Source organism: Halyomorpha halys, unplaced genomic scaffold (assembly GCF_000696795.3).
Source record: "Halyomorpha halys isolate HHAL.00 unplaced genomic scaffold, Hhal_1.1 Scaffold646.1, whole genome shotgun sequence".
Classification (NCBI taxonomy): Eukaryota; Metazoa; Arthropoda; class Insecta; order Hemiptera; family Pentatomidae; genus Halyomorpha; species Halyomorpha halys.
Genome location: NW_027111017.1, coordinates 327,509 through 352,101, shown reverse-complemented (window position 1 = coordinate 352,101; position 24,593 = coordinate 327,509). Strand labels below are relative to the sequence as shown.

Sequence of the window (24,593 nt, the reverse complement as noted above, 5' to 3'; positions counted from 1 at the left end):
ATACTTTCATTTTGACATAAATAATTTAGATAAAATAAATTATATTCAATTAATTATTTTTTGCGGGATATTCTGCCCAGATATAATAAGATTAGTCAAATTAAGGCAAGCTTATTAATAAATTATTATAAATCTCGAATGTTTTATTGTTTCATAGGTTAATTTGACTAATTATATTGATACTTACGTACCTTCATATCCCTTTTTGTCCTTGACCACATACCAATCAAATTTTCATATAAACCCTTCTAATCATTCTAATCCTTCGGTTCAATCCTTATCCAGTTCCACCCATCCTTACAATCCGACTCGAAGGTTGAAACGGCAGTGGCAAAGAGACCTTTTGTAAAAATAAAATCGAAAATTGGAGTTCTGGCAATGGTCATATGCCCCGCTCATGTAGATTGATTGCGGCTTTAGCGCACTTACTCAGCCTCCACTGGCTCATATTGGTAAGGAAAAGTATTGTGATATTGGAAAATTATGAATTCGAGTTTTCCAAAAAAAAAAAAAAAAAAAAAACGTTTTGAGATCTAAATAACTTCCACTGGCTCATTACCAGTGAGAGAGTTGCGCTGGGATCTCGAAGGACGTGGGGATAAAGTGGGCTCGGGGATCCTTAGGTAGAGATTGTAAATATTGTATATAATTTATTTTACTTAGTTTGATTATGTTCCTTATATTTATTTATTTTTATTTTCATATACATTCAGAGATTTAATTTATTTACTGTTATAATTATATATTTTTTTATTTTATATTTATTTTATTTATTATTATTTTTTCTTATTTTTTGTATGAATTACACATTTTACAACTATTACTTATTGACCAAGTTTGTGACAGATTGTAATATTATGAATAAAAAAAAAAATTAGTAACTAAAAAATTGTCAGAATAGCCTGCAAATTATATTTAATATCTGGATTTGAGGTGTGAATTAATAGCTGTTTATATATGCTAATTTATTAGTAATAATGTTAGTTAAAATTTTTAATGAGTGTATAATAAAAGCTATCATTTAATAGATTGTCCTTGAGGATGGCCATTGGACATTCCAAGTATTAATTAAGAGTGTAGAGACTTAATTGGATACAATTTATTGTATTTAAACATTAAAGCCAGTCTGTAAGAAGTCATAAGATTACATATGAATTAAATAATAATTAAAATAGATGTAAAGAGTATAAATGCATAGTTTATAGCAGAATGTCTTGTATTATACTCGGGCCCTCTGGATAGCGCTAAATAAGCAGTAGCTTAATTAAAATTATAGACTCGGCTTCAGTCTTCCAGTAAAGTTGGATTTCTTACGTCGTAAGACACTGCACTGCTGGTAACTGGGAATGGAATTTCGAGATACGTTTTTTGATGAATTCATCCATTGATTCCAATTATAGCTCGTAATGTAATTGGATATTTCACTTCACAACCGTACATCAGTATTGACCTTAGTATTGTTTTATAAATGAGGATGGTTGTATCTGGTTTTAATCTAGATTTTCTATTGACGACAAGATACAGTTTAATCAAATAAAAATAATCGATCATGAATGAAAGGATTAATCTATCTGTACAGTGCCCAGAAACAATGTGATTATTTACAGCATTAATCAGATGCTATTTGCAAAGTTGTTGACCTATTTATTTCAAAATGTTTTTATTATATAAAAAAAAAAACTACCTCACGAAACTCATTATGAATCTTGGAATACGTTGATAGTTAATTAAAATTTGTTATTAATTAATCAACGATTATACAAGGCAATGATATGGTGATCAACTATGCCAACCTGTAGGTTTTTTCCAAATCTGTGAAATTACTACTACTAATAGGAAGGTTGGGTGTTGTTGAATTGATACACAGTTGATATTAAACAAAATACATTTTCATCTACAACCAGTATAGATCAATCCTCGAGTTTTAATTACTTGACTTTATAAACTTTTGATTGTAATCCAAAACCAATAGACAGTAACCCAGGCTCTAAAAACGGATTTACTCCATGAAATAATTTTCTGATCTGCAAAATATTAAAAACATACCGGAAAAAAAAGTAATATTGGTTGGAGATGAACAAATAAAGTACATGCGCTCAAATCTTGGCTTATCAAACTGTTATTCAGACATGTCAATTTTTATTTAATTGGTTACTTTTATGTTTTTATTTAAAGCGATTTATGACAAAAAATAAAGATCAAAAGAGTTGCAGGTTATCCGCTTGGGTGACCCTGTATCTTTATCGTAGAAATTTATTTAATCAAAACTCTATTGGTCCAAAAAAGTAAAAAATTGAGTTTAATTTTTTGAAATTTTATACCATATTTTAATGTTCACATAAAAGTAAAGATTTTTTTTAGTAAATATTTTTTTACGAAATCAGTACAGTGTGACTTGTATTTGTTGATAAATTAAAACTTTTATGACTTTTTTGACTTACTATACAAATTTGTATTTTAGGTAAAAATAACAAATACTAATTTTGTTTCTTCTAAGAATACAGTTTAACACGTGATGACGAAGCCGTGTTCTTAACAATGCGATCAGAAGATTTCGGGCGTTCCTGGCTTTTTCCGATACGCCTCTGTTTCTCCGTCTTTCTCCTTTAGTTAACTACCGAATTCTTTCATAGTTCATATTTATACATGTTTTATTACTTTTAACAATGCAAAATGGTTAATTATTTCAAATAAACAAGAATAAACGTACTTTAGAGAAAGGTTTTTCGAAAATTCGGTATTTATGCCCCTGTTAAACTATTTAATAATCATAAGACCTAGTTGGTATAAAAAATCGTTTAATTTTACCATGATAAACTCATATTTATACAATATCTATACGATTAACTTAATGTGATCGATTTTACCCATTTTTTAGATTTACGAGCCTTCCTGGTTTTTTTTTCTCCTTTAGTTAACTACTGAATTCTTTCATAGTTCATATTTATACATTTTTTATTACTGTTAACAATCCAAAACGGTTAATTATTTTAAAGAAGCAAAATAATAAATATATTTATATTATTTTATTTTTTTTTTCAAATTGATAGATTTATTTATTGATAGATATTACAATCTGCCACACAGATATTTATATTATAGAAGATTTATTCAAAATTCGACATTTAGAACCTGTTAAACTATTGCAATTAAGATAGGACCTAGCTTTTAATTTTACAATGATTTACTCAGTTTAATCAGACTCGTTAGAGAGTTTTTTTAAAAATCAATAAAATGAGTAAAATCGAATATATTAAGTGGCAATTCCGGTTGGTCGATTAGAATGAAACATTTGTTGCAACATCCCAGACATACACTGACCTTAGATATGTAATTTCAGTTTTTACGACTTTTCACTTTTGAGCCAGACAATTCATACCATTTTGGTCATAGAGATTTAGACACAGTGGATCTCAAAACGAGTATTTCTCGTGAAAACTCTACGAATTCGAAATTTCGCACGATTGTATTATTTCCGCTTACTATATGTTTCATATACGCTAAGTGAAAGTAAAAACATGTTTTCGAGGAAGAGGCATGGCTCTGTTTTTTTAATGATATTTTTAAAAAAAATATTGATATAATTATAAATAAGATAAAGTTTTGGTCATTTTCATATAGATAATGCTGCTGACAGCATTAGTTAGTCTAGTTATATGTGCATTTATTTGGGAAAATAGGAGCTACACCACTCTTCCTACAGATAGTTTGACACATTCCGGATTCAATTCATTAACTCAGATTTTATAAAAAAAAAGTACACATCTTTGGTTTTAAAATGCTCATATATTAAGAATACTGAGCAATGTACAAGTCACACTAAATGCTCATTGCTTGGAGTACTAACATTTTTATTAACTCTTGAAGTTTGAAGACCAAACATTTAGGGAGAAGGGAGGGGGAATTCATAACCCCAGCTGAATGCCGTCAGTGCAGCGGAGACAGCTCTAAGTGCCCCAAATTGCCTACACTTTCCGTATCACAAAGGACCTCCTTCCAGCTCCAGTCAAAGGAAATAACCCTCGCACAAATATTCGACTTCGTCCACCCTAAACAGTCAGTTAGTTACTCAAGTTTGAGTTCTGTTTTTACTTTCACTTACCGATATATAGACTATATAGTAAGGAAAAGTATCGTGATAGTGGAAAATTTCGAATTCTTCGTTAAAATCAATCAACCAGAAGTTCCACTTTATACAATCGATTTTCTCCAAAACAGCTCTAACAATTTTGATTAAAATCCCTTTATCGATGTAAAATTAAATAATCCGTTAGATAAGCTAGGTCTTATCCTTTCTCGAGATACAAATATCAACTTTGTTCCTGCCAAGAATACAAAATTTTAACAAAATATAATAATGCCATGTACATACCGACTGCGATCGGGAGAGATCGGGTACGCTCGACAGTCACAGAACTGTCCATTTCTCCATTTTTGTCCTTCAGTTTACTATAAAATTCTTTCAAAGTTCACATTTATACATGTTTTATTACTTTTAACAATGCAAAATGGTTAATTATTTCAAATAAACAAGATTAAACGTACTTTAGAGGAAGGTTTTTTTTTAAATTCGGTATTTAAGCCCCTGTAAAACTATTTAATAATCATAAGACCTAGTTTGTGTAAAAAATCCTTTAATTTTACCAAGACAAACTCATGTAAATCTATACGATTAACTTTATGTAATCGATTTAACCCACTTTTTAGATTTTTTCAAAATGGTTCTAACGATTTAGATACCAGGACCAAAGTTAGGTCTTATCCTTTCTAAATAGTTTAATTTTAAATAGTACAGGGCTTAATGGCCAAATTAAAAAAAAAAAATCTTGCTCTAATGTACCTTTTATCTTGTTTATTGGAAATAATTTAAAATTTTGCATGGTTAACAGTAATAGAAAATGTATAGATATTAAATATAAAGAATTTGGTTAATAACTAAAGGAGAAAAACGGAGAAATAAGAAATTGAAGTTTAGAGACTGGAAAAAAAGAGACAGCCGAATAGGTCCGATCTCTCCCGAACGCAACCATATGTACTTGGCTACATAATCTATTTTCAAACTGTTGTATTATGGGTATGAACAAATGATATTGGTTATTTGAAAATCGAGATAACCAAAAATATGATTTTTTATAGATACCAAATATCAATACTTATTGTTTGAAATTTTCGCCTTCCAAGGTGTTAGTGAAAGTTGTGATGCGCGCACCTTGCCAATTTTTTTATTTGTATTTTTAACCGATTTGTTAATATTTTAAATAAATCTAGTATCGATTACAGTTTCTTTTGATTACATAGTTTACTGCGCCATAATGACGATGATATCTGACTTTTTTATCTTCCAAAAATTCCTTTTACAACTTTCTCGTCGACTTCATGGGCTACTCATCTGATCCAGTAGCAGATTAATGATTAATTTCATCGCTATATTGATATTTTATTCCATGAAACGAATTAATTCCTGCTTTGCTCGTCAGCCTTGAAGAGAGTTGTTGGTGTGCGGAATAGCAGCTGGTCTTTCTCTTCTGAATTATTCATAGCATCGTCAAGTGGGTTACTTTGCACCAGATTTTGGCCTTTTTTTGATATTATGGATTTTTGACCAATGTACAGAAGTCTGACATTATTACCTTAACATAATAAAAAGCCGTTACTATAAATTATTTTTATTATTGTTTTTACTGTATTGAAAGAATATTTTTTATTGATATTTACAGCTGAATTAAAAATATATACTAGTAAATTTGATGCTAGTTATACAATTGCATCATACAGACATGCGGAGAATCTACTCATTGATAAAACTTCAATAACATTTCTAGAGAAGATCTCGATGCCATCTTCTTTTCAGACGCCTAGGGGGGTTATTAGGTAATAAAGAAGAATCCAGGCTAGAAAAAAGTGGGTTTGGTTTGTTAGGAAGTTTATTGTGGAAGGGTTACTACCCTGAGGTACACCACCAGACTAAGGAGAGAGGGATGAATGAGAGCTGTTGTGATTTACTTTAAATAATCTGTCAGAGAGATGAGAATGGATAATGAGGAAGTAGTTATGGGGTAGGAAGTAACGGATCTTGTATAACAGTCCCTATCGAATCAAATAATGTTGAAAATTAAAAGCAGAGTTCGGGAAAGTTTGTACCACAGTTAAGAACAGATTTATTAATTTCCCCGATTTCTAGTGCAACGTTATGGGTTTTCTGAAAAAAAAGAAAATGAATATTTAAAATTGATATTTGATTTCTAATCACAGAAAGTCTTAAAAACTGTATGATCACACTTCGTGCTTTGGGAAGAATTTTGATTGAAGTTTGAGGCTGTTTGTTAATCATAAAGTAAGAAAAAGAGAAAAACAAAACCTGAAAACCGACCGTTATTTTCCTATGTACTATGGGACCACAAATAAGATAGCTTCTCCTCTTTCCCTCCTAGTACTTTCGCACCTTTCACTGCCGTACCATGGTGTGCCACATAAGCAACACGAAACTTTTAACGTCATTTGTGCAATAATACTCACTTGAAGCACATCTGAAAATTCAAAATTTCATTTGGAGAGGGGAGGAATTTTGCAAGATTATTAAATAAGATTTAACAATCTTAAATTAGGAATTTTAATTAATAGGAATTATAAGGATTTTGAAATATTGGAGGACTTTTAAAAGACTATTAAGAATATTTTATAAATTATACTCAATACACATTTGTCCCCTTTTAATTCCTTATTTATTCAAACATGTTGCTTTTATGATAGGGAATCGATTGATTTTTGAAATGTATTATCTATTGTTATACGATCTTGCCCTGGCTTGTGTTAATAAGTGCTGTAGAACGAAATCATACAGTAATTAATACAATAAAATTAGTCATTTACAAAAGAACGATTCCTTAGTAACTACTGATTATAAGTAAAAATTGAGAATCCATAACCATAAAAACAAACTGATTAAAATCGCTTCTAGACTCGCCACAATAACGTCCTCTGTCGTGAACATGCACGGCTATGGAGTACAGGGCACTTAGCTTTGAACAGTGTCGCGTTGTGGCGTCATACGTGACAGCTTAGCATCTCCAGCGCCCCCCTCCCCTCTCCTCACTAAATATGCATTTAAGGGGCTCCTATTGACCTTGACCTTTCACCGAGGTTGGTGACGATAGTTCGATAGTTGTTACTATCGATAATATATTTCATGGTTTCTTATCACAAGTGACTCTTTTTGTTTGGAATTTCACTTTACTTATAAAAACAAAAAAAATTAATATTCGACGTGAGCTAAATAATTGATAACTAAGACATGTGAATGAAAATTGTATGTTACAGGCATACAAATTTAAGAAAATTGTGTTTACTGTTTTAGTACAAGAGCCGGAAAGAAAAAAAGGCAGTTATCTCACCCCAATTTTTGATTACTTTAATGAAAACAATGTATAATTACTAGTCAAAATTGATGGTGGCTGTTTCAAACCCTTAAAAACTTTAATTATTCATTCGGAGCTCTATATCTAAAAAATTACCTACTACTCTGGAAAATCTAAAAGAGTATTATTTAAAGAAGAGTAAATTTGCTGAAATATGAGCCATAATAAGGCTATTTACGTCCGATAGTTCTCGAGATATAGCATTATAAAAAGCAATATTTCATAAAAATGTACTAAAATATCAGTAGTTAGTGAATCTATTTTGAGAAATCTATGTCTCTATAACCATTCGACATACAGTTGTCTATTAGCACTTAAATTAAAGCTAGTTTAATGTACTATAAAGTAGCTTATGACCTTCGTAGAAATAATTGTTTTCATGATATTTGCTAAAATAAATTGATTTATTGTTGTTCGGACAATAAGTTAGATTTTTGAAAAACTTTATTTAAGAACCATTGGACGTGCAGATATCTGCCAGCACTCAAATTAAAGCTAGTCAAATATCATAAAAACTGCTACTTCTACATATAAAAACATTATTAACTAATTTATAGATCATTTAACTAGCTTTAATTTGAGTGCTGGCAGACATCCACATGCACGTCCAATGGTTCTGAAATAAAGTTTTTTAAAAATCATTTCAAAAATGATATTTGACAAAATAAACTCACAAAATGTTAATTTCTAGTTCTGCGTAGAAAATGTTGGATTTTTGAAAAACGTATCTCTAGACCCATATAACGCACATATGTAAGTGCGAACACTCAAAATAAAGGAAATTTAACTTACTAGTTTATGACACTTATCTTCGTAGGGGTAATAGTTTTTATGATATTCACATATGAATATAAATTTGCCAAATGAAAATTTGTCCGAACAACTATAAATCAATTTATTTTAGCAAATTTCATGAAAACTACTACTCCTACGAAAATAAACGTTATAAACTACTTTATAGCTCATTAAACTAGCTTTAATTTGAGTACTAATGGACATCTGTACGTTAAATGGTTATTAAGATATAGATTTTTCAAAATAAATTCACTAAAAACTACTGATCTTTCAGTACGTCCCATAGAACATTTTTATGAAATGTTGCTTTTTAAAAAGCTATATCTCGAGAACTATACAACTTCAATAACTCTATTAGGGCTCATAGTTTAACACATTTACTCTTCTTTAAATGACGTTCTCTTAGGTCTTCTTGTGTTGCTACTTTTTAAGATATAGAGCTCCGAATGAAAATTTTTTTTTATTTATTGTTTTGAAACAGCCGCCATTTTTTATTCCCCCCTACCTATACTTGGGAGACTCATCAATTTTGACTAGTAATTATACATAGTTTCCATTAAAGTAATCAAAAATTGATAGATAACTGCGATAACTGAGATAACTGCCTTTTTTCTCCTCTTGGGCTCTAGTTAAGATTTAAAATAATTAATATAATAATAAACAAATTTCCTTATTGTCCTAAATTGTTAACATAACACTTTTATCCACTTATATCTTCAAATTATTCTTAATAAATTACGAATCAGCTTTAAAAAAAAGACCATCGCATTTATAAGATGTATGGGAAAGCAAGGCAAAGCTGAAAAAGAAAATATAGAAATTGTTGTAGACTTCTTTTTTCCTTACCGAAGAGCAAGGATTCAATTATTGATTAATTACCAACTTCCAATTGAATTATCATGAATATAGGTCAAAATAAATTTTGAAGTTGTAATTTTAAATTTAAAAAGTATAAAATAAATCCAATTAAAAATAAATATTCCAAGCTATGACTTTCTGCTCTACAGTGTCCTGTAATAATAGTGACGTGCCGACTGTGCAGGTTGGGGCGTCGGTCCTGAAGGTTCGGAACATTGCTTGGGCTCGACTTCCACTCTTACTTCTCCTTTATTGCTATATAATCCTCCTAAGTGTCTGAAAAGAAGATATTTAAGAAAAAGAACTTATTTAACATCGTCTACTTAGCTCTACATCTCTTGAATAACGATTTTTGAAAAGTATTGAAAAATTTTTTAAAAAAAAATTACTTTTTTGAAGTATTTAAATTGAAAAACATTTCTTTCAAGAAAGACTGTGTGTAAAAGGTTTCCATGGCTGGTAGAAAATTTCACAAGCTTAACACCAAAGACCACCAGAAACGGGACCCCTGAGGATTTGCTATTTCTGCTAAGTTGTTGACCGGCAGTGCGCTGACCACATTTCACCCCTAAATTTGTCAGATCGCCTTGTCATCTGTAAATATAGGTGGCAGAATTTTTCATTTAAACCATTTTGCTGAAGTAAATGTAGAGAATTTACACATTTATGTGTTTCGTTTGTTTTAATCGAAAAGTACTGTTGTATAATGGACATGTAAAAACTTAATTTTTAAAAAATTTAAAAATATCGATTTTTTCGGTTTATCTTACCTCGCTTATTATCGTAGAAATTTTTAATGTTTTATTATAAATTAAGCCAAAATTTAGTACAATGTGATTTATCATTGATGTACTTATGAATGTTTGGACTTGAAACGGAAATATGAATAAAATAAAAAATCAATATTTATGTAGTACCACATATGTAGCTGACAGGATAAAAAGGAACAATTGCAAATTCCCTTCATTTGAATGTGAAATGAAGTGATTGAATCGATTTACAGCTTTTCGAGTATTAAGCACAGCACTGCCCTTCACCCAACTAATTTTACTGGACACCGGGTGAAGTTAACAGGTTATATATACCCCATCATACTATTTTAGCTATTCTCTTATAAAATTACATTATAAATGAACATTTCCTGTTTCCACATCCGTTAATAGGACACAATTAAAACAAACGATCATGGAAATATAAATATATTTCAGGAATCTCAAAGTGAATACGCGTCAACTTTTCAATTATTCTTTATAAATATTTATTCATTTATATTCTTTATAAATATATTTATACGTCCTTGAGGATCTTTAAATAGTAAAACAACTGCATTGAAACTATATTAGTAACTATAGAACTGTGTTCTAATTTAGAAACTCGGAATAGTGGGAAAAACCCAACGACTCAGAACTACCTATTCATTCATCAAGCCTATGTCCCAAAATATATAAAATTAATGCTACTAAATATTTAATAAATAGGGTAAGAAAATTAACAACCCCTACTAACATAAAACCAACAGAAATTTCAGCAGTGGATCTCCTGTCAATAAATGGGTACCCGTACAAAAGTTTTTGCCAACAGCTAAAACAAATAGCAACACTCCAATAACCGAAGTCCCTAGTAACCAACAATTCCTACAAGACACTACAATTCCCTATATATCAACACCGAAATAATATCAAAAATTCTGAACAAAAAGCAAAAATAATTACTCCATCACATACAAAAAACAGCAACTTTATCCAAACTTCACACAAACGCTAAAGAAAAGTTACACTACTATAAATTAGACTTGCGATCCAATATAGTGCATGAAATAGACCGGCGGAAAATCCTATTTTGGAAAAGTATCTCAAAAGAACAAAATCCTTTAACAAACCAGATCAAACTGCTCTTTATACGCGTTTCAGACGGACATGACATATAATCAAATTTTATAAACCTAAAATCATTCTACGGGACAAAATTTTTCAAAAGAAATCTAGAAGAAAATCACCATAGAAAAATATAAGAATCTGGCTATTAACAAAAAATCAAATGTACAAAATTTATTTTTATACTATTCCATTCTCATAAACCCTGTGTCTAATGGGTTTATGAGAATTAGCAACACTAAAAATAAATAGTGTCAAATTTATTTTTGATTAAACTTAATTTTTTTGGATCTTATGTACAAATTATTCTGTTTATGTGTATTTTTTTAAAGGTAAATTATCATTTCATTTAAATTTTTTTTCTTACTTTCATATGAATGTGAATACTCCAATACTTATTGCCCTTGATTGTGGAAGCTTATATTATTACACTTAAAAAAATTAATACAAATACAAATCTGAAATAACCAAGCTTGCTACCTGTTAGAAAGAACGGTTAAGAACCTCGAAGAAGAGAAAGAGAAACCTCCCCTCCCAGCCTCAAAAAAAAAAAAAAAATTACCTTTGTCCATTTCACTCTTACCTTGTTCTGTTAAAAACCTGGTACAAGTTAGTCCAGGCAATATTTCAGTTAAGCCGAGCACTATGTAATATTATAAAACAATTGTAAGTAATTTAATTTGATTTGCTATTGATTGATCGTCAAGAACCTCAAAGGAATATATATATATATATTATTTTGAATTCGCGTGGTCCAGTGGTAAGGTCACAACTCCAAGGACCAGGGTTCGAATCCGGCTGTGATACATAATTATTTATTCAGTTATTGTAGATATGAGTAAATCCTGTGAGTTCGGGTTAATCAGCCTCCTAAAGTAGGTACTTTGATTTTGATTAAATCGCCTCCTTGCACAACCGTTGGTCTTGTAATAATTCTTCCTTACAAAGTACTGACTCATTATGAGTTGCAGCGATTCAGATTTATTGTTTTATTTTATATGTATTATATGTATCATTTATTGTAATACTGGACTTAAATAAACCTTCCATATATTGTTTTATTATATATTATGTACATTACTTTATTTTATTTTAATTAAAACTTGTTTGTTGACAAGTTTAAATTACCATCTGCCAGAATCTTGGGTAATAAGTGATAGTGGTGAGGTTTTGTATATTTATATCCAAAAAAGAAATTTCAAAAATATCAAATTATAATATATAATTTATAATAATATATAAGTTCGTTAAAACTTAAAGTATAAGTGACTTCGCCTTCCAGAAGTCATTTTCTTCACAATTCAATCCAAGTCATTGAAGATACCGCAAATATGCTAAGTATAGTTCTTCTCTAAATTTTACTGTTGCGTGATCTTCGGGAACGACTTGAGTAGACAATACTTTTTCTTCTAACTGCGTTCTGTCGTGGGTGAAAACTTAATCTTCTGGACACCAGGGACTCACGATTCTATTTGAAATTTCACTGGGCACATTCAACTTCATAAATTTAGTTTTTCACCATCTGTATTTATTTATTTTTTGGAGGGGGAGTGATGAGAAAATAAAAATAATTAGTTTATATTGTTAATCAAAATGATTAATTGGCTAAAATTGCTATATATATAAATAATAATTAAAATTTATTATCTAAATTTTATATTATGTACTCATACATAATTTCATAATTTTTATTATCTCACGAAATAAAAAAAATATAGTAATTATTAATAAAACCTTCTTTGTGGCTATCCGTACTTATTGAGTAAGTACTGAAGTGCTAGAAAAGCTAGAAATTATCTTGAAAATGTCATGCCCATCCCCTATAATTTATTTAGGAAAACAGAGAAGTAATGGACAGAACCGTGACGAAATGCTGCTTTTCTAAAATATCCTGCTATAACATGATGCTGTTGTTCTTAGTCATTCACATCCCTGCTGATATTTACACTTACTGAACCCTCTAGATTTATTGAAATCGAGTAATTAGTTGGTGTTCAATGACAGCTTCGAGGTTCATCAAAACAATTCATAGGGAAAAAAAACCGCTACCGCAAAATTCAAGAAACCTAAAAGGACAGGACGTTAACACTCACATTTTCGTCTTAATATCGTATCCTAATAAATATCAGGATGAGCAGTTTTTTGTATATTGGAGTGTTCTGAGCTATGATAGAAGAACTGGATATAAAAATTTTACAAAATCTTAAAGTTGTGTGGATCGTCTTGACATGAAAATACAAAAGAAAAAAAATCACGGCTAAAAGAGGATTTTCACTTTTGGGTGTAATTTAATTTAACAATTTTTACAGCTCCAAAATCATAAATGTAAAGCAAAAAAAATTATACGTCACTTCTGCCCTATTCTGTGAGGATTATCCGTATTCATATTGCTGTTTGTTTTTCATAATTTTTATATTTTATTTACCTATAATTAATCACAAAAATTATTATTCCTTTGTGGGAGGGGCTCGCTCAGTGTTAAGGTACTGTGCTACTAACAGGGGTCAGGGTTCCAATTTGGCTGCGGCAAATATTTTTTCCTGTTTCACTGGATCCATAAGTCAGCCCGATGAGTTCGGGAGTCCTCCGGGGTATACTCAGCCTCATAAAGTGGTAAAAATGTAGTATAACCTTAGTTGGGTAAAAATCTAGCGGTCGAGCATGATTCTGACCAAATCGCCCCCTTGCACAACCGTTGGCGTTGTCACAGAACTTTCTTATAAAGTACTGCACCCCTGATCCTTCATGGATTGTGGCGGAATAGATTTCTTTTTTTTTTTAATTTATTGTATATACGAGTATATGTGTGTTATCACAATAACTTATAGTCCATTAGTGGCTAAATGTTCGAACAAAGTAATCCATAAATTAATTAATGTCTTTCGTAAATAAGAAAGGTCCTTCCGATACTGATTATGACTACCACTTAAACGAAATTAAATAAGGGTTGAAAATAATAATGTTGTTCATTTGTATCGTTAATATCGCTGTAATACTATTATACCTAAGTGCTTAACGTGCTTAGTTACACAGATTTCATCCCCTTTTTTGTACAATGTCTGATTGACTGTTGTACAATTACCCTAATTTCGTTGATAGCTTTGCGGAATTATACTCTGCATATGTGCGTATGGTATGTGTATATAATAGTTTACTTTTTTATATTAATTATTTGTTTTAACTTTTAGGAGTCATTTAACTTTTATGTCCTATATTTTGAATGATTTATACTTTTGTTTTTTAGTTATAAACATAAAATCTGTTGGATTTAAATGTCTGTTGTTAGTTTAGATTAAAAAGTTTTGAATAACTTACGGAGCTATTAAGTTAAATTAATCATGTTAATATTTAATTAATGAAATTTCTTAGATTCACGATGGAATACATGATTAATAATCACTTCTCCAACGTAATGTATTCTGTTATTTATGCTTTGAACAATGTATATTCCAGAATTGATATTTCTGTTGCCAACACCAGCTCGGTGAATTAACATACTTGTACTTTTTTAAACCTTAAATTAGTTGTATAATAATAATTTATTAAAAACATTTCATTCATGATCATTAGGGTAATTATTATTTTCTGTTTCATTTAATGTAATAGTTATGACGAATATACCATCTTTTTCTTTAATGTTCAGTTAAGATTAATATTTAAATATTAGTCTGTCAAATACTCTTTTTTTTTGTGTATTAAAGAATTTCTCGACCAAGTCCAGAAATAAATCGTGTAGCTAAAGCGAGTTCATTTAATACGAAAATTCTTTTAATTGATCTTGGTCACGAATTAGGTCTCGAATCAAATACTGATAAAACTAAAAGGTTAATTGCAAAAACCGCAATGTTTTATTTTTTCATTTAAAAAAAATCTTTGAATTATTGATTTCATTTTATTTTGTTTGAAACGATTGCCCTTAATTCTGTAATTTATTTTGTTTACCGTTTATCTGCTAAATAGATGTTATTATTTATTTTGTCCAGTACAAAGCTCGTCAATATGTAAGCACAAGCTTAAAATCATTTTTTTTAAAACATTTTAATATTTGTTAATTTTAACTGTCCATAATTTAAATTTTATCTTATTTTAACTTTTTTTACTACTCGTTGTCTAAATTTTTACCTACATCGATGCTTGATAAAATTCCTTTGCTGTTTAAAGTTGTAAAATTTAATTTAATATTTACCCGCTCGAAACATTTTCTAGAAATCTTGATGACTTGGATATGACTCTTTTATTGCATACCTTGGGAATTTTCATGGAATATTTTTTTTTTTGAATTTATGTATTGTTATTTACAACTGTATAAAAATATAAACAAGTAAATTTGCTGTAGGTGGTATAATGATATGATACAAACATGTGGAAAATCTAGTCATTGATATAACTCCAATAACATTTCTAGAGGAGAAGAACTCGAGGCCATCTTCTTTTCAGAAGCCTAGGAGGATTATTAGGTAATGAAGGATAAGCCAGATTCGAAACAAGTGGATTTTGGTGGTTGGGAAGTTTATCATGGAAGGATTGGTATCTTGTTCTAGCCAAATCGGCAACATATGGGACGTTGAGGTCCTTTGACTTGATTTTTGACAAAGTAAGGAGCATTGAGGATTTTACGAAGGATTTTGGACTGGAGGATCCTAAGGAATCCTTAGGATTCGGGAGGAATTTGATGGTTTCCTAGAGCCCCAAAGCTCAACCCCGTTTGTCCAGATAGGCCTTATAATAGTCATGTAGATCACTATCAGTCTTATGTAATGGATTGGCAATTTATACCGTGTGTCTTGTAAATGTTGTAATAGTTGGAATCGACGAGCAGTTTCCTGTCTTTCCAGTCTTGCATGAGGATTCCATGTCAGTCGTTTGTCCAGATGTAGTCCAAGGTAGCGGATCTGTTCGACAGGGTTTGATTAAATAATTAAATAAAAAAATAATGAAATAGCAAATCTATCATTAAAGTATAGGTATTTTAAAGATTTATTTTAAAAATATTATTTCAAATAAATTTTTCCCAGGTCTACTGTAAACTCAACGTTCAAGACAAACCTTACCCCTCAACTGTGTATACCATTCATCATTTTTAAAAAATGCCTAAACCTTTAGATTAATAAAATTGTCAAATTTGACGAATTCACCTGCACAAGATTATCCATCGACTAAAAATTGTTTCACTAAAATCTGTGGCTTATGCCTATACCCCATTGCAGAATGGACTTCATTTAACATTTAGTTACAGTCCAATTACTAATTTCAAGATCTCATTTAATAAAGATAATGCTAATTAATCTGAATAAAACTACTTATTTTTTTTTTTTAAACAAAAGGACTTTTATTATATCAAGCCACGACAATGATAATTCAAAATATACTAACTTTTTTTTAATAAACGGCTGGCTTTTGTGAAAGAATAAGAATGAGGGAGGTGGCCAACGTCGGGATTAGAATGATGTCTATTTTTAAATATTTTACAGCCTGTTCTTACAGGCTTATCTCATAAAAAAAAATTAGAAATAATTTGTGTAAGCTTTTGAAATGAACCCAGTAAACACTTTTTCTCAGGAGATGTAATAAAATAAAGTAAAACTGTACTTTAATGTCAAAAAGTTGCGCTTGGACAGCAATGCCGATGATAATCTGAGCGCTCATGACAAATAGAAAATTCGTATAAAATTCCTACATCATAAATTCATCATGTCTATAAAAAAAAAAAAAAGTTATCCGATACTGTATTATAATCGACATGAATTATTGGAAAGAACAGTGGTCTTTGGAAATAGTTTATTTCAATGTAAATTCAAATATCATTTATGCTACCTATGAATTTGACATGAATTAAACAAGCATCCGAATCGGTACTAATTATTTTGAATACTATTGGCATTTGAAGCTCATGTCTGCTACATAAACCCCGAATTACATAAAGGGTACGTATCCCGAAATACATTTAACACATTTCATCAAGGGAAATATCCAGGCAATATACCGGAGCCCTTGCCAAACGCCCGGGACTCATGCAATTGCTAGGAGTCAGGCAATCAAGTAGTCGAATATCCACTGCTTGTTTCGACTCAATAGTCACATACACACGCACAAGTAGCCATGGATTGATATATCCATAAAATATCGGTGCCGATACTATTCCATATATTTATTCTTGATGGTATCCTTACTATTATCAAAACCTGTATTTTTATTTTTTTTAAATAACTCACACGGTGGAGTGGTTTACTTAAATTCGCATTAGGTCTCAAGCGTAAACGTATAATAGGTAATAATAAAATATTGTGTTATTGTAAAAATATAAGTGTAATAAAAAAGGTACATATTGTTTATAATTACTCTATTTTTGATTGATATAACAATTTTTTAATTATTTCAATATTATCAAAGAGAAAAAAAAAACATTCTATTTAACTTCTACAACATGTGAAGGTTTCTAATGTGGTATAATCTCTGAATTAAAATCAGTTTTAAAAAAAGTTTTTTTTTTAAATACAGATAATTTTATTTTTTTTTCTGTTTATATCGTATAGTGATTTTATTTTATTTTATTTTTATTATATTTGATTATTTTCCTTTCTCTTTTTATTTTTGGTATGAATGTGTTCAATTAGCAATATTACTCGTTGCCCAAGTTTGTGACAGATTGAAATAATACTTATTAAATAAATTATAATCAAATACAGATAAACCTAATATTACGGATTTTACGAAGGATTTTGGATTGTAAGGATTGGATAAGAGAGGAATTAGATGGAGGCCCAGGGCTAAATTCCGTAATTCCAAACATCCCATATTATAAATTAATCTTTTATAATTAATAAGTTTACACCGTTTGTCTAGTAAGTCTTGTAATAGTCGTAATCGTCGAGCAGTTTTCTTTCTTTTCAGTCTTGTTTAAGAATCCCGGGTTAGTCATTTATGCAGTTGCAGTTCTAGGTAGTGGATCTGTTCGACAGAGAAAAGGGAAGTAACATAAAAAGAATACTGTGGGAAAGGATGTCAGAAGATTAATCTATAAAAATAATCTCCATTTCAATTATATTGTGTATATTTTTCTTTAATTGTTATCCATAGCATATTGTTCATGAAAAAATTGTTCACAATTTATTGATATTTACAAATTTGTATCCAATGTTATGCGTATAATTATAAATACTTATGGAACCCTCTTTTTGTTTTCCAGGTACCTCTTCGACTTCTTGCGATGCTCAAAGAGCATTGTCAAAAGGACATGTGGAGAGGAAACGGCAGTATTCGCTGCTGGATTTTTAGACAAAATGTCTGGCTCTCTTATCCGAGTAAGTTTTTTTAAATATTATTTTTGTTATTTTTAGAGTATACTTTAAATATAGAACGCTAATAAATAGCTATATAATAAGTACCTATGTTTATCTCACATCAACTCGTTTCCAGAAATCATTTGTTTTTTCATGTTTAATTAAGCAGTCAGCGTCTGATTTATGCAGTTAATTTCGCGCTGTATAAATAATATGGATAAGTTTATTGTAACAAGAAAGTCGTTAGGGCGATGTGTGCTGCACGCAATAGGTCGCCTATTCGGAGTGCTTTCCTTCTGCAGCATAATTTACGGGATGTATTACCTAAAAGTTTTCAGTTACAATTAAGTAAAACTTGCGGCATTACTATGGAAATGATAACTCAGCAAACTTGACATTAGGCCAAAGTAAGATCATTGTCGTAAAATACTGGGCTCATGGTGATATTGTTAGGGATATGAGTATCGGACAATTAATAGGTGGCTTTAACAAAAATCATAAAAAGTTACTTTATAGTGTATTTACATTGCTTCAATTTGAGTGCTAATTGACATCTAATAGTACCCGTGAGATATTTGCCAAAATAAATTTACAAAATGTTGATTTTCTGTTGTGTGGAAAAGAAAAATTGGTTTTTGCTCAGGAACTAATTGATGTATATTAATATTCCAATTGAATTCAGGTAAATTAATTTCTAATATTTATCTTTGTAGGTGTAGTAGTCCATGATATTGGTAAAAATAAATTGAAGCAATGCTAGTTTCTAGTCTTAGTGGAAATATTTATGTTGCGCCTCTATGGCGAGAAATATCAAAAATACGTAATTTACATTTGGGATATGATGGCAGTTCAGAGGGTATAGTCGTGGTTATAATAGTTTAAGTGTTATTATTATTAATGAAGATTGATAAAGAAGATTATAATAAAAAAAGTTTCTTATCTCATCTATAACCTAAAACTAGTAATTTAGAAAAAAAAAATGTTTTTTGAAAAACCGTCTCGGAATGTGACTAATTCCTACTACTTAAAAAAATGATGAGTTAATAAATGAAGAGAACACAAATATGTAAAATCTTTTTTTTTAGTGCCAACGTTTCGACCGAAGCCTTCAAGGCTATGAACCAAAAACAAGGCAAAAACCATAATAAATAAACCATAAAGAATTGCAAAATGAATAGAAAATAAGAAAAAAACAATATAGATGCATAAATAGTATTAAAAGAAAATGTATAGTCAATGTTAAATGAGAAAAAAAAAATGTCAATGTTATATGAAAATCTAGCAAATAAATGTAAAAAAATAAGAAAATTATTAAAAACTAAAGTTATGAAGAAAAAGAGAAAAAAAAATGTTATCAATGAAATACGTAAGTAAAATACTTGAATGAAGGAAATAAAATATAGAGGTATGTAAGCCAAAAGAAGTAATTAGTAAATAATAAGATATAAGACAATGTCAATAATAAGATGTGATGAACATCATGACGTAGGTAAGGAAGGAAGAAAGAATAAGAAAAGAGGAAAGAAGAAGGATATTTCGTACTTCGAAAAATGTTTTATATTGTCATAGATAGCTTTAAGAGAATTGAGTACTAGTAAAAGAGCAAACATTTTAGTCTTTTCAGTTTTTTGACTACCATTTTGTTATTTATCTTTAAAACCAACACCATAATCTTTTTCAATATGAATTTTTTTATGAATTGATACCACCCAAGATTTTTAAAAAATAATTCAAGATGGCTGCCATAAAAACCGTATATTGTAAGCATATATATATATATTTTTAATAAAAACTTTTATAAATAATCTGATCATTTGATTATATCACCACCGTTTGCCCACGAAACAAATGCTTGCTTGTATAGACTGTGATGATAAAAATAATTATTCTGATAAGCATTAAACATACGTTTAAATATTATTATACTTTCTTGCCGTAACAATCACTTGCTGCAAAGGACATTATATGTTAATCTGAACTACCCATATGATATAGTACCTGCATAAGCTCCTCCTAAAATATAGAATCTTCAAAGACCGTCTGTAGTAACTGTTAGTGACGGGTTAATCGATGAAACAAGTTTTGCAACTTTCATCCTCTATTCCATGTGATAAGGTAACATTGTGCCGCATGATCGGAAGCTTGTACAAACTCGACACACAGGATTCGTTTCTACTTATTTGTTTATTTATATCATTCAAAACTTATAGTTCACTATTTTTTACATACTTATACTTAAAAAAAAAATTATTGTATTTATACTATATTTTATAACAGATAGATTAGTATGGTGTCATATTGCAACGCAATATATTTAGGCAGCACTAAAATAAAGTATTTCTCTCAAGCAATTCCAATCTTTCTTCTTGCGATTCTTTTTTTCTAAAATGAGTTTGCAATCCCTTTGTTAATAAGTTTCAGGAATATTTTCAAAATTAAAAGGAATGTTTAGAAAAACTATATATACGAAAAACTAAGAGAATAGAAAATGTACCTGGTTCTTTGGGTTAACTTTAATTTTTTTAAAGTCATAGTTTTTAAATAAAACCAAAAATATACATTTTAATTAAAATATTCTGGGTTTATCTGGATTAACGAACCATAGCCTAGATATTGATTCTAAACCTCATTTGCAACTACAATGTTCTTTTTGAACTGGATAGAAGAATATTTAAATTTTTTTATTGTTTATATAGCTTTGGTTTTTTGTAAAACAAGAAGCGATCACTCGAAAAATAACCAAGGTAATTAAGTTCCAATTATAGATTTGTAGAATAGATAAAATTTCCTTTTAGATAAAATATTTGGTTCATCAAAATTTTTCGAGAAGAGTTTTACGGATGGACCAATTGCGGAAAGCTGTGTAATCTTTGTGGAACAAAAGCCCAAGGAGTAAATTAAAAATTATTAAAAAGGACGTAAAGCCCCGGAGTAACTCCAGCCGTAAATTTAGTGAGGAGGTCGTACTGACAAGACCTAGAATAGGTCACACGAGGCTCACTCACTCCTATCTTATCTCAAAACAAACACCTCCTAAATTCAAATGTTGTAACAACAATTTGACAATCAGCCATATCTTCGAGGAATGTCCATGTTTCACGTCACACTTCAATAGCTTGGGATTCAGCCCAAATATATCATAACCCTTAAAGACGATGATAAAACAGTGGAATTGGTATTTCAGTTTTTGTAACCAAAAGTTTGTTTTCACCAATATAATATCAAACGGACGACAACAAAAAAACATATATAATAATAAAACAAATGTAAGCAAAAATTAATAAGAAATTAATTGCGTTGATGACCAGTTATTTTTGATGTCACTAAATAAAAACAAGCAAACAACCATTTCTCAAAATCCCCGTTAAAATTTAACGATGATGTGTTTATGTAAATTGTAATTTGCTCATGCGGATAACAATAAGGAAGGGCGTAAATATTATTGAAACATAAAAAATAAAATAAACTCACTTCCTGATTTTTCCATTAGGGGTGGATGGATAATCCATGTGGGGATAATCAAACCAGCTACCGCAGGATTTCTTCATAATTTTCATATGCAGATATTACTTCCCAAACCTCAAAACAACCGGAACAAAAACTTAGGTAGATTTCTAATTTTTTTCTTCCTTTTTTTTTTTTTATCACCAAGGGGTAATTCTCTCGGTAAATTTCGAACCCAGGCTGATCTCCATAACTCCTTGCGTACTGCTTGGGTCTTACCTTAGTTAAGTAGAATTTATCGTAGATTATTAATAATAAATTTCGATAAAATTTATCTGTCATCTTTTATCCTAGATGATTATTTAAATAATAAATCATTCGACGGATATGAATTAATTAATTTATAGATTAATACAAAAAGGAAAAAGTAAAAAAATTGTGACATAAGGACTGCGATATAAATCCCTTTGCCTTGTTTCGTCATGGTCTATACAAACTTATGAATTTATTCCATAATGAAATTTGCATTCTTTTAAAATAACAGTCCAGTATTTATTTTTTCCCAAATTTATCATCGAATTCAATCATGGTTCATATTTACACATTTTTTTATTACTATTAACAATGCTAAATGGTTAATAATTTCATACAAACCAAATTAAATGTACTTAAGTAGAAAAGTTTTAAAAAATTCGGAATTTATGCCATGTAAAACTATTTCAGTGAGAATAAGACCTAATTGATATTTAAGGTCAATCGATTTTACATTAATATATCGATTCTATAAAGCACTTCCAGGGCGATTTTATCAAAAAAGTTGTAACATTCTAAGCACACACCCGCATTGAATAGGTAATTCCAGCTTCATACTTTTCGTTTTTGAGCTAGACTGTTCACATGCACATATACAATTTTGCGAGATTTGGAGTCAGGAGACCTTAAAGCTTGTATTTCCATTGAAAACTCGGTTCCGAAATTTTGCACGATCGATATACTTCCCCTTACTATAACGGTATTCATGATGTGCTAATTGTAAAACGTTTTAACACGCTTAATGTTATAGGTATAGGATTACGAGCCTAATGTTAAGTCCATGTTATATGTTAAGTGCAGAGAAGTTCCTAGCGGATTTTCTGGGCAACTTGTTTTATAATCTTGTAAATTTTACAAGATAAAAAAAATCGCCATATCAGCTCCACCTCACTTGTTCCTCTTTTCTTCTCCTTTCTTTTCCATTACTTTATTAATATTTTTATCTTTTACTTTAGAATTATTTAGAAACGTTCTAAGAAAAAACAACTCGAACTACGAGCAACTAACCTATCAAAACGAAATCTGACATAATGTGGAGCTCAGTTAGTCTATTGTGTGACGCTATTCTCCATTTAGCAGACCTATTAACAGACTCCCAACCGTGTTAAATGTTATATCGTTTTAACATTCTGTAAGGAGGAAATATTTCTTCATTTAGCACTCTTTAACATGTTGAACTAAAGATGTATGTATTATGTATTCAATACATAGGTAAGTGAAAGTAAAAATTATTCGTCATTAGTCTTTCAACTAAAACTTTATTCGAATAACACCCCATTTTGGCTGTCGTTAACTCTCAAAAATGAGAATAGAATGCCTGAAACGCCAATGTTGAAATTGAGCTGTTTTAAAACAAAGCAAAAACGTTTTATTTTATTGTTTTCCGAACAGCAAGGAGACTAAAATTAAATATTTATGGTCCGCCTGTGTTTGGATAGGAAGCAAACTGATCCAATACTATTGGATTGCCCGCTTTCTAATCCGACCAGTCTTTGTTATTTATAAAGACTGGATATTTCATATTTGCCAATAATTTTTTTCTTCCTTTTTGTTCATAATATTTTTCTTGTTTTTGTTCGTTTGGAGTTAAATCCTCCCTGTGCTAGCTCATTGAAAACTACGGGATTTGTAAAAATTAAGGAAAAGCTTCATATGTTATATATATATGTATGTATATTTTTTTATTTGTAATATTATATTCTGTCATATTTCTAGACAATGGTAATATGAATGATAAAGGTCACTTGCACCATATTTACAAATAAATAAATTAAATAATGACAAAATAAGAAATAGATAAGAATGTAAAAAAATAATAATAAATAAATGGATTAAAAAAAAAAAAAAAAAACTAAAATACTATCTTGACACACAATCATTCCTATTTACAATATTTACATTCTGCCTGGGTAACTCCGAACTGATCTCTTCCCCTCACTTGTGGAGGAAAGGGGAGATATACACCCCAAGATACCGGCGCTTCTCTTTCAACCGCGTCACTGATATTAAAAGCCAGTAGAGGATGAGAGAGGGCGCTAGGCGCAGACGCTCAGGACTTGAGTGGAGAACCTCACTATTACCACAGCTCCAATGTTATTATTTATAATAGGTCTCTGAGCCACTGCTGTTTCAACCTTGGGGGAAGATTTTAAGAACGGGTAATGCTAGGTTGGGATTGGGTTAAGGGATTAGGGCGATGAGTGAGTTTCTCGTGAAATGTGGTCAATCTAGATTTAATAAGGTCTGGTATGTTAGATATTACATATGAAATAAAAATATTGCCTAAAATATCTGGTGCAGTGAGCGCATCAAACAACTTTATCAAACGTCTTCCGTATATCCCCATTCTTTCCGATAAAATTCAAAAATCTTTAAGATCCACTATTCCCACCCTACGTCTTGGCTAAGTTAAGTCCCACAATAAAATTTCCTATCTTTTTTCCAAATTGAAAGACCCTATTCCTTCCTTACACCGTTCCAATGTGGTTAACCGGATACCCTGTTCAACCCCATGTTGTAATGCCTTCTATATCGGCGAAACTAAAAACCAACTTAAGAACCGCATTTCCCAGCACAAAACTTCTATCAACTCCTGTAATCCACTTGCATCTAAA

At 30.2% G+C, this 24,593-nt stretch overlaps 1 protein-coding gene across 2 annotated transcripts in view; it reads left to right on the top strand.

Annotated features, from left to right (window-relative positions):
- The window catches only part of LOC106685006 (uncharacterized), a 189,390-nt gene that overhangs the window by 151,405 nt on the left and 13,392 nt on the right, over positions 1-24,593 (top strand). For both annotated transcript variants that reach the window (XM_067049115.1, XM_067049116.1), the window contains one exon: positions 18,129-18,243. In XM_067049115.1, coding sequence (XP_066905216.1) covers positions 18,129-18,243 — 115 coding nt within the window. The remainder of the gene's footprint in view (positions 1-18,128; positions 18,244-24,593) is intronic.